Genomic DNA, 11989 nt, shown 5'->3' on the forward strand with positions numbered 1-11989 from the left:
TACTTGCTGGTTCCTTTGCCATGAACCACGGCCTCTTTGGCTCCCCCTGCCTCTAGAACTACCACGTCCTCCTCCATAGGACTGGTTTTCCTGTTGTTGCTGCTGGTTCTGATTTCCTGCACGGCCACCAAAACGGCCTCTTCCTCTACCCCTGCCTCTACCTGTATTCGAGTAGAAAGCAGTCTCTTGAGAAGTTGAGGTGGCTGAACCACCATTCCTTTGCTCTTCACTCAGCAAGAGAGCGATAAGTTCCTGAAAATCAAGAAATGTTTCACGAACTCCAATGGATGTCCGAAACTGTGCATAATCCTTCCCAAGACCATTCAAGGTCACGGACACTAAGTCCTCATCATCAACAGGTGCTCCAATGGAGGCAAGAGAATCTGCAAGGCCTTTTACCTTCAAGGAATACTCATTTTATATTCAAATTTTTCCTTTGCACATTGTGCAACTCCTGCTTTAGCTGCATCTTTCGTGCTTTGGTATTTGTGCTATACAGCTTCACCAATGTATCCCATGCCTCCTTAGGTGTCTCTACATCCTGTATATGCACAATCATAGAATCTAAAATGCTAACAGGTAGCCAATACAAGCATTTTCTGGCTTTTTCATGCCATTCTTTAAAGGCCTTCAATTCAGCAGGAGTGGGAGCAGCACCCAACACTGGTTCTGCAGTTTCACCACTGATGTACTCCCAAACTCCCTTTCCCATAAGGAAGTTTGTCATCCTGAACTGCCATGCTTGGAAGTTGTTCTTGTCAAGCTTCTCACTGACAATGGTAGACAGATTCTCAGACATTTTACAAATCACAAATTGCAACAGCAACCTGTAAACACAGCAAATGCCTCACAAGGGCAAATAGCAAAACTTCTGCAAACAACCTCACAGGGGCAGATCCGCAACACTGACGAAAGTGGTATTTCACCACACAGTCACTTCCTAGTGACGATTTTGCATCAACAGGCAACAGGCATGAATCTGCAACTCCCAATATCTCTGCACACAGGCATACGATGCAATTTCTGTGGCACCTTTCCACCGACTAGCCGCGCAGTGGTCGCACAGCGAAAAACAAGGCCTTTTTCTGAGTGCCTGCGAAGAACTTCCGCCTTCAAAACGGGCCTCGAAACGGCCTCAAATCAAAAAAATAAAGTCACCAAGGGCCTAGCTCTTTCCACAGCATATACTGCGCTCTCGCCACACTGCGAAGGGCTTCTCAATCTGAAACAGTGCACTCCTGCACTTCTGGCTGTGCTACCTGCAGAGATTTGCTCCCAAACTCGAAATAGGAAAGCAACACTGGTCCTCTTACCAGGACACCACAAACTTGGCTTGCTTTCTTGAGCTCCTTACCACGAACAAGGCTCTGATACCATGTAAAGAATGAGGGAGAGAGATAGGAGACTCAAGTGCAGCTTTCTTCACAACACACAAAAGAGAGAGGACACAAGGTTGGAGGCTGAAAACCTTTCTTCACTTTTGCACACAACAACAATACAATAGAAGAGGGAAATACCCTATATGTCAAAACCTAGAATACGTGGTTCATATGTGAACCCAAACCAAAAACATACGTGGTAGTCTAACTACACCACGAGTACAACTAACATAGGCGGTGACATAAATGATAGTCATCCAGGAGATATATCGGGGGTAGAGCTTGATATCTCAACAATTGGATGGACATGATACTTTGCATTCATGTCAATCCAACCTATTTTGAGGTCTTTGCAAAGTGTTGAGCCCATCGAATATGCTTTGGATGGTCAAACACGCCACAAACTCCATTTTTCACTAAATGTCATGCACAACCACCAAAAAACACGCTTTGAGGTGTGTTATTCGAATGCGCACAGACTAGATGGGCACGATAAGCTATGTGAAAATTATCGTTCCCATCGTATATGCTTTGGATGGTCAAAGTTGCCACAAATCCCGTTTTCGATCAAGTGTTATGCACAACCGCCAAAAATTAGTATTTAAGGTGTGTTTTCGAACACGCACATACCCAATCAGCACGATACTATTGATACAAGTTAATATAATATATGTTGAGAGTTTTGCAATGTATCGTGCCCATCAGATATGCTTTGGATGATCAAACTCACCACAAACCTCATTTTTCACCAAGTCTTATGCACAACCGCCAAAAAACACGCTCTGAGGTGTGTTATTCAAATGCACACATACCCGATGGGGACGATACTTTGCACGTGCATCAATACAGTTTATTTTGATCTGCATGCAAAGTATCGTGCCCATCAGATATGATCTGGATGGTAAAAGTTTCTAGAAACCCCGTTTTTCACAAAGCGTTATGCACATCCAAAAAATAGTATCTGAGGTGTATCATTCGAATGCACTCATATCCGATCGGTGCTATACTTTGATACACATAAATATAATATATGTTGAGGTGCATGCAAAATATCGTGCCCATCGGATATGCTTTCAATGGTCAAACGTGCCACAAGCTCCGTTTTTCACCAAGTGTTATGCACAACCACCAAAAAACAGTATCTGAGGTGTATTATTCGAATGCTCTCATACTCAATGGTCATGATGCTTTGCACAAGTGTTAATGTAACCTAATTATATATGCATGAAAAATATATTGTCCATCAGATATGCTTTGGATAATAGAACATGCCACAAACCCCATTTTTCACCAAGTGTTATACACAACGGCCAAAGAATAGTATCCGAGGTGTGTTATTCAAAGGCACTCATACCCAATGGACACAATACTTTGCACACATGTCATATAAACATATTTTGAGGTTCGTGCAAAGTATTGTGCTCTCAGATATGCTCTGGATGGTCAAAGTCAGCACAAACCTAGTTTTTCATCAAGTATTATGCACAACCACTAAAAAATAGTATTTGAGGTGTGTTATTTAAATGCGCACATACCGGATGGGCACGATACCTTGCACTCATGTCATATTTAACCTTTTTTAAGTCCTATGTAAAATATCATCATCGGATATGCTTTGGATGGTCAAACTTACCACAAACCACATTTTTCACTAAGTATCATCCACAACCGCCAAAAAACACACTCTGGGTGTGTTATTCAAATGTGCACACAGCTAATGGGCATGATACTTTGCACATGTGTCAATCCATCCTATTTTGATATGTGTGCAAAGTATTGTGCCCATCAGATATGCTCTAGATGGTCGAAGTCACCAGAAATCCCATTTTTCACCAAGTGTTATGCACAACCGCCATAAAATGTATATGAGGTGTGTCATTCAAATGCACTCATACCCAATGGGCATGATACTTTGCACAAACATCAATACAATCTATTATGAGTCGCGTGCAAAAGATCATGCCCATCGGATTTGCTTTGGATGGTCAAACGTGCATGAACTCTGCTTTTCACCAAGTGTTATGCACGACTACCAAAAAATAGTATCTGAGGTGTATTATTCAAATGCTCTGACACCCAATGAACAAAATGCTTTGCACACGTGTTAATATAATCTAATCAGAGGGGCATGAAAATATCATGTCTATTGGATATGCTTTGGATGGTCAAACACGCCACAAACCCCATTTTTCATCGAGTGTTATGCACAATTGCCAAAGAATAGAATCTAAGGTGTGTATTCGAATGCACTCATACCCGATGGGCACGATACTTTGCACACACATCAATCCATCCTTTATTGAGGTGCGTGCAAAGTATCATGCCCATCAGATATGCTTTGGATGGTCAAAGTCAGCACAAACCCAATTTTTCATCAAGTATTATGCACAACTGCCAAAAAATAGTATTTGAGGTGTGTTATTCAAGTGTGCACATACCGGATGGGCATGATACCTTGCACTTGTGTCAATTTGACCCTTTTGTGAGTCTTGTGCAAAGTATCGTGCCCATCGGATATGCTTTGGATGGTCAAACTCGCCACAAACCCTATTTTTCACTAAGTGTCATGCACAACTGCCAAAATACATGCTCTAAGGTGTGCTATTCGAGCACGCACATTACCAATGGACATAATACTATGTGTACGCATAAATCTTGCATATTTTGATGCATGTAAAAATTATCATGCCCATCGGATATGCTTTGGATGGTTAATGTTGCCACAAACCTCGTTTTCACCAAGTAATATGCACAACCACCAAAAGAAACTATCTGAGGTGTGTCATAAGAATGCACTCATACTTGATGGGCACGATACTTTACACATGAATCCAACCTATGTTGAGGCACGTGCAAATTATCGTGCCCATCAGATATTGTTTAGATGGTCAAACTCGCCACAAACACCATTTTTCACCAAGTGTTATGAGCATCTGAGGTGTGTCATTCAAATGTGCTATACTTGATGGGCACGATACTTTGCACACATTTTATTTGGATTTTGTGGAAATGGCAATGAGAGACATGATTAGGTGTTGTCTCCCTTGGAGCTATCACTGTAGATAGCCATACAGATAGTGCCACATCAGTGCATAGAAGCATCTCATTAGATTGCCATGTGGTAAGTCAATGATTGGAACAACTCAACCAGCCTAGTCAGGATAGATTTGGCCAGGGGATCGGTCCATAAACTGCCCTGGTCAGTCATTTTTAGGGCCCAAGGGGGCCTATAAAAGGTAGCCCACTTGGCCTCATCTCATTCACTTCCGAACCACAACGGCAATGGCTATTCCCGATGTGGGTAACCTACACACTCTCCTTTACTTCATCTCACACACTTTCTTCTCCTTCACTCTCAATCTCTAAGACTCTCTCTCTCTCTCTCTCTCTCTCTCTCTCTCACTCACTCACTCTTTTAGTTTTGGTGAAAAAACCTCCAAAATCCCTTGTAAGTTTTGAAGCTAAGGCTTTTGTAAAAGACCCAAAAACGTTTTTGGTGAACACGGAGGAGATGAGTGCAAATGGAGCTTCAATCCCGGCCCTAGATTTCCAAGAGGATCAAGGGACAACATGAGTGAAAATGGCGCTTCATCCCCACATGTGAGTCGTGCCTAAAGTCCGTTTGAATTTTAAACTCTAATAAATCAAATGTCACTTCAGTCCATCCATTCTTACATTATCTTTCGGTGTCGCTTTCAAGGCTTTCAGCTTTGTGGCCTCTCCCATTGCGCACCACTTTTTGTTGGACATTGTGGGTTTGCGATCTTTCAGAACTCAGAACTGCGAACTAGCCTCCGCTGTCGAGGTAGAAGGTTTTAAAAAACATTGAAATTTGAAATGTTTCACTACCTCTTCTTGGTGGAAGCGCGAGAATCCAGAATCTACAAAAGCGCCATGCGCAACCAAGCAATTGAGTGTTTAAGAACGTGGTATTTTGGGCAGTCAAACTGTCAATTCTGAAGGCTGGCCTCGTTTAATGAGAAGGTGTGAGGCGTTGGGTAAGATGTAAGTGTAATAACCTTAAAAGGCTAGTTTAATATTTCGAAATTTTTTTAAATTGAAATAGGTCTACTTATATAGTATTCAAAACAACCAGATTACAACTAAAAATATTTGGAAATTGAAGGGCTTCTTGGTAGAAGTACGATCGAACAAGCGTGAGCACTGAGAACCATAACAAAGCGCCGAGCTGATGAGCTAGAACCTAGATGACCACGATCGGTGAGAGGAATCAGGATTGTAGGGAGTTGGGACGTTGGACGGAGGAGCCAATGGATTGAGTTGGGGTGCGGCTCGACTCGCAAGATGTCGTAGGAGGCGGCAGCACTGTCCAAGTCTATTGCCTATAAAAATCTATATTCTAGCTTCAGCTTGGAGGAAGTGTACAAAATAAAACCATGCCGATGTACCCTGAGGAAGGCGGTGGGTGAGCCTCGGGAATCGTTCACAGAAGTCTGAAGAAGTGCACTGTGCAGGAGCTGGCAGCTGGATGACTTGAGCTCAAATCTCAGGCCTGGATTATCTCTGGACGTTGGACACCGAGATGGATCATGGAATGGAGATGGAGGAGTATATGACTCTGCTTCCTAAACTTTGTTGTTACAACTTACAAATTTTGGCGTTTAGGAGTACAACCTGTAATTTGCCACAGCTTTAGGAGCATGTGAGGTGTGGAGAGCGAGCTATTTTTCTGTGCATCTGCAATTCGGATGAAGGGGTCACGAAAAACAGACCCCGGTGGATGTATATATATGTATGGTGATTCAAGATTTCACAGTATGACTGGTGCTTCAAGATCAACAGCGTGTTTTCCTGTGTATATGCTCTCATCCATTGGGTGCGAAGTGCGAAGAAGGCGACGTGCCGGTGGATACGGCGAGGCTACAAGAGGCGATTGGCAAGGATCCATCAGTTTCGTTATGGGTTCTTCTTCTAGAGGTGTCGTCATTGCGTTGCGGTTAAAATATGATAGAGAACAAAGCTGCAAGCTTCGCAGAAGATAGAATTTACGTAAGCAGTTCAGTTCGGACAACCCGAGGTCGGACGGAAGGTTGCTCTTTTGTTGGAAGCTTGTTGAAACAAGAGAGAGCTGTGCGTTGTAAAAGTAGTCAGAGATCAATCTCAATCTCTCATCAAATCTGGCTGTGACTGTTGACACTGCACACTGCAGCAATCTTCTTCAAGTCGCATGTGGTGATACACTGACTGGAGCTCTTGTCTGACAGGGGAGGACAAAAAGAATGGAGTTTGCGCGAGAGAAGCTTTCCTCTTTTGCTGTGATACGAGCTCCCCATCGGGATTCATAAGAGCTAGTCAGACTTGAACAGCTAGTGCCAGAAAAAGCAGCGGAGAAAGGGGAGGGTGGTGTTGTGCGTGAATGCGATCTGGGCCTGCAGATGTATCTGTCGGTCACGAATCATAGTTATCGGATTCTTTTGGAGCTATGGAGGAGCTCGTGATTCATGAGACTAGTGATTGCTGCTAGCACAAACAAAGCTGATGCGATACACGACGCATGTGTTCAGTCAGACTCCAGCGACTTTCTGAAATCGATCGACCAGTCTCGAATTGATTCGCATTAAAAATTTCGTGGGTGCATCGCAAGATCCGTTTGCTCATCACTGCCATCGGTTAAAGCGTAGCACTTCCGAGTTCCCTCTGGAGACCGGGCAAGAACATGCTTTGAATCAGTTCAAACATTGAATGATAGCGTGTTCTTGGTTGCAACATCCGGCTCTCGAGTCTCGCACAAAACTGCAATTTCATCAATTCACGTGAAGGCAAAAATTTCCGCGAAGGCATCATAGTAGCTGCGACACGAGACGAATCGACTCTCGACGACTGGTTTCGTGGAATTTCCCTCCGGAAATTCAAAACAACCGTACGTAGGAAAAGAAGAGAATGGAAATTTCGACATGGGAGAGATCCCGAAATCAGGGACCAATGTAGATACGCACTTTGATAGCTAATGGCTCAACTAACACATAAACATTCTCTGTGTAACGCTCGAGGTCTGTACACACACACACACACAATTTTGTGGGTGCTTTTGGATCTGCAGTGATTCTGCACAATTTCTTCTTCCTCTTCTTATTACCTCCAAATCTCTCATCGATTTGATGCGGTGATTCCGCACAATTTCTTCTTCTTCTTCTCGTGGGCTCCAAGCCTCCAAACCTCAAATTCAAAATTCATCTCATCGAGATTTGATGCGCATGGAGTTTTGGAAAGTAGCAAATTTGGAGAGCTTCTTTTCAAACTCCCTGGATCTTCTGCCAGAAAATTGCTTCGTGTGAGCGCTTCCAACTGCTTCCTCCATTGATTTGTGTGATCATCCCTCTGCAAAAACCTTTTCTTTTCTTTTCTTTTCTTTCGGACAAGCTTGCAAGTTGCATGTGAAAGTAACGCCCCCCAAAAAAAACAAGTTGGAAGGATGCAATCCTGCGAGTGGTGTCCCATCACCGATACTATTATAGTACCAAGTGCGATTCTCCACTACCTCTCAGGACAGTGAAACAGTACATCAACACTACCTTATTTTACTCTTTATAAACAACAACAACTGCCCTTTCCAAGCTAGAGCTAGCTACCTACCATAGCCAAGCTTCACCATAGCCAAAAAGCTACAGCAACCTACAAAACAGAGATCATACTTTATCATCACCACACAACTTTTGCTATTATATCCTTCCTATCAATTGCAGCAGCCTGTTATCTGTCGCACTGACGTAACGGTAGAGCTCTTGGTAGTCTGGTTCGTCGTCCTGCCGGAGTTGGTTCTCGGATCACTTTTCTTTCTTCTGTGATCGTAAGTTCGTGACCTGTTTGATTATCTATTTTGTGACACTTTTGTTGCTTGGATGGGATCATGGGAGATGGATTTTGTTGCTTGATCAGCTGTGTGAGTTGACGATTATACAGCCTACAAGGCTACATACAAGCTCGCCAGCAGAAACAAAGCAACAACTGCAGAACTTCGTCAGACCATCCTTCACCCCTGCAGCACTCATTTGTCTCTTCATCATCACCACCATATCATCGATGATCCTCCTCATCAGTCCCCACTCTGCCTCCCTGCCTCCGGCCTGCCCAGTTCTTGGTTTGCTGCTGCTCTCTCAGATGATGAGTGCCTTTTGTCCTTTGAAGTTTGGTGTAACGCTTCTGCAACCTCCTCTCCAAGAACATCATCCATGATCCCACTTCCAGACAGTGTTATCATCATTCCAATTTCCCCCTCCTGCACTATAGCCTTTTCCCAAGGTGTTACCGTGTCGTCTGCGGCTTTCTCCACCCATGAAAGAGGCACAAGAGTCGTCGGTACCATCCGCTCTAGGAGAGAGTGAGAAAAAAAGGAGTCATGATTGAAGCTTCCGTAAAGTCCAGTCCCCCCTCGTTGTCATCGAGCGTGAGAGTCATCTGTCTCTCCTCGTCTTCTCGAGTTCCATTTTACTTCTTCTCCTCTCTCGGACGCTCTTGTGCAGCCGCATACCCGAAACATCAGAGTGTCGCCCTCGTAGCTGCCAGCGGGCTTCGTAGCCGGCACGTTTCTATTTTTGTACACGCAACCGAGGACCAGACGAAGCCTCGACGAGCTCGTCTCATTCATTGCTAGTCCAGCTTCACATCCATGTGATCGGCTTCTCGACGGAATTCTTATAGAGCTGCTGACCGTCTCCCTTGCAGAACAGATGCTCTTTATATCCACGGTCCGTTCCAAATCGCGCCCCCAAGACAAGCTGTGATTGCTGATAACTCGCTAGCTAGACTTCCAGATTTGGACCGTGCTCGAATCTAACTGTGCTCGTGCTGGGCACATTTCCGAGATAGCATCTTCTCATTTCAATCTTGAGAGTGCTAGTTCCCATTTCTTGGATTCTGCCTTTTGGTCAATCCTTGTATTTGAGCGAGCTGTTCTAAAGTGCATCGATTCCAGCGCACAGAAAGGTCCTCCATCCATTTCCCCAATATCAGGACTTTCTCCAATTGCAAGTGGTAAGAAATTTCTTGAGGTTTGCCGCATTCCCCTTAAAACAGCAACCGTATTTTTCACTTTTCTTGTCCACGGAATTACCGCGTAGCTTACCAGTGATCCTTGTTCTAGGCTGTTGGAAAGAAACTGTTCAACATTAGATCCGTTAAAGCAGTCAGTCTTGCGACTTCCGGTCACACAGGATGCTTCAATGGTATAAAGCGTATGAAGTACACTTGACGCCAATTTGTATTCATGCAGTGCAGAGCCTTGTGATTTTGGTGAATAAGGGAGAGATTCTCAGCTCTTCCCTCTGGTGCAGTTTTGAAAGCGTTAGGCTTCAGCTTGCAGGAGATATCGCGGTCGGGCTCTAGAACTGAGGCCTTGTTGCAATGTGTGAGAGGTTTTGTATGTTACGCACGTCAAGGGATTTCTCGATGATTAAGGACTGCGTCGATGAGTTGAGGCAGAATCATATCATGTCTTTGTATCCTGCCGACAACGCTTTTCCAGTTGACCCCGTATGTCATCTTACGGATCTTACCGTCGCCAGTCGGGAGCCTTTCCCCACGCCGGTGGCAAAGAGTGATCGGCGATATGATGAGCCGGTAGCTGCAGATACTGAAGCTAGCTTTCTTGATTTGAGCTTAGGAACATCCAACCGTCCGACTGCTTCTTCTATCGTGAATCCCGCTAGGGTGGGTGACGCCATGGACGCTTGCAGCGAGCAGTCTCGCAATGTGCTTGAGCACAGCTCGGGTTGCATTACAGAGGATAAAGATACTCGTGTGATTGGAGCCGGTTCTTCAGCATCCACGGTCAGTTTCAACTCAGGCCTGACCAGAGATTGGGGCTTTGCGGAAGCCAGCAGAAGGACAAACGCCGAGGAGGTGGATCTTTCGACGACGCTCGTTGGAAATCTGGTGATTCAGGGAGGGGCAGACGAGAAGGTGTTCCTGTGTCGATTTTGCGACAGGAGGTTTCACAGCTCGCAGGCGTTGGGAGGGCATCAGAATGCGCACAAGAGGGAGAGGCTGGTAGCGAGAAAAGGTCCCAAATTCACCGTTCCATACTTCGCAGCGCAGAGCTATACAGCATTGCAAGGCTCAGCGCGCGTGGTCTCGGAGCCTGCGACGCAAACGAATCGGTCGTTGGGGATAAAGGCACACTCGTTGATACACAAGCCTGCGGGGACGGCGATGGAGTACTCATTCAGGGGGCAAATTCCGCAAGCACAGCACGGATGGTCGAGGGCGCTGATGAGCCAGCAACCGGGAGTAGCAAGGTACGTAGCGGGGGAAGGATGTGGGAGCAGGATGATGGTGGGGGGAGTGGCGAGGTTCGAAGGGCCTGCGGGGTTCGCAGGAAAGCTTACGACGGGGACGATGAGCTTCCCTGAAGAGGAAGAAAGCAGCAACAACTGGGCAAGCAAAATCCGGAGCTGGAAACCAAGCATGATCGTCGAATCGCACCATCAACAGCTCGGCGAGCCTTCTTCTTCTTCTTCTTCTTCGCCGAGACCAAGCTTCATGGTGCCTCAACGCCCTTCGTTTTTCTGCGAGGAAGCATCCATAATGGACCTCTCTCTTCATCTCTGAAATCTTCCAGCTTCAATTCCTCAGCTCGCTTCATCTCTGACCTTCCGCCAGGATTCTCCTCTTCTGAGAATCCATCCATCATGGAACTCTCGCTTCCTCTTCCTCCATGGATCGCTTCATCTGTGATCTCAATCTCTCCCTCCCTCCCTCCCTCCCTCCCTCGTGAGCTTCATCTCTCACCTGCCTTGCTCCATCTCGCCTCCTCCTTTTTTGTCCTCCTCCCAACAGAGATTTCTCCCTTGTACGATTTCCATCCGTCTCCCCGCGAGCCTCTCTTCTTTTGCGCTTCTGCAACCTCCCCGCCATTGCACAATCTTACTGCTGGATCGCAGAGCTCATCGATGTTTATATGCAACAACTCTGCTCTCCCATCGATCCCTTGATGCCAATCCGGCTTTCCCTTGCTGGATAAGAGGTTTCTGTGCTTATCAACAGAGAGGAAAGGTTTGTGTTTTCTTTTTGAAGGCAATGTGCTAATTTTCTGGCGTGCTAGAGCTCCAGCGTTGTCATCTTAAGCTTCCTGGTTTTGTGTACTCTACAAAACATGGCAGCTGCACTTACAATCTTCGACAGAACAGATTGTTTGCTTGGATCAGAAAGGAAAAAAAAAGAAGGGTCGATTGTAACTTTGCATAGCTGTTAGCTATAATCACTTAATTTCAATACCTTAATATGTTTACTTTATGGTTCAATTTGGATGAATTGATCTTGCATTTTTTCGGCCTGCCCAAGGGAAGGTCAAGTCCTTGGGCAACGTAAAGTCCTTGGGCAAGGTCAAGTCCAAGAAACAAAATTAGGGTGGTTTTTCAATGGGGCTCTTTTGGCAGCGCACAAGACAATATCAGCTTGAATTCTGCCTTATTCTAAGAAGTTTTCTCTCTTTTTGGCTTGCCTTGGGGGGTAGGCTATAGTGACGACAATTCGTCTTAGAAGAGAAAAATACGTACTTTTGAAAAATGAAATTGATTTATTTGATTGGGTCTCCCGATTTGGATATCCGCTTTCTTCTACCCCTTTCTCTCTCTCTCTCTCTTCTTCTTCTT

General features: G+C 45.2%; 1 protein-coding gene across 2 annotated transcripts; it reads left to right on the forward strand.

The window, feature by feature from the left end:
* Positions 1-8147: 8147 nt before the first annotated feature.
* On the forward strand, positions 8148-11574 carry LOC147881617 (uncharacterized). 2 transcript variants are annotated; one of them, XM_087401999.1, is made up of 2 exons: positions 8148-9371; positions 9481-11574. In XM_087401999.1, the coding sequence occupies exon 2, from the start codon at positions 9741-9743 to the stop codon at positions 10944-10946; it is 1206 nt and encodes a 401-aa protein (XP_087258125.1). In that variant the 5' UTR covers positions 8148-9371; positions 9481-9740; the 3' UTR covers positions 10947-11574. The 2 variants fall into 2 exon arrangements, with proteins under 2 accessions (XP_087258125.1, XP_087258127.1); XM_087402001.1 differs by having other exon boundaries at positions 9610-11574.
* Positions 11575-11989: the final 415 nt, after the last annotated feature.

Source organism: Dipteris shenzhenensis, chromosome 30, assembly GCF_047967505.1.
Source record: "Dipteris shenzhenensis isolate YYH24624 ecotype China chromosome 30, Dip_SZ_1.0, whole genome shotgun sequence".
In the NCBI taxonomy this organism is placed as follows: domain Eukaryota; kingdom Viridiplantae; phylum Streptophyta; class Polypodiopsida; order Gleicheniales; family Dipteridaceae; genus Dipteris; species Dipteris shenzhenensis.

Coding starts and splice junctions, on each gene's coding strand:
- LOC147881617 (XM_087401999.1), top strand. CDS start 9,741: ATGTGTGAGAGGTTTTGTATGTTACGCACGTCAAGGGATTTCTCGATG.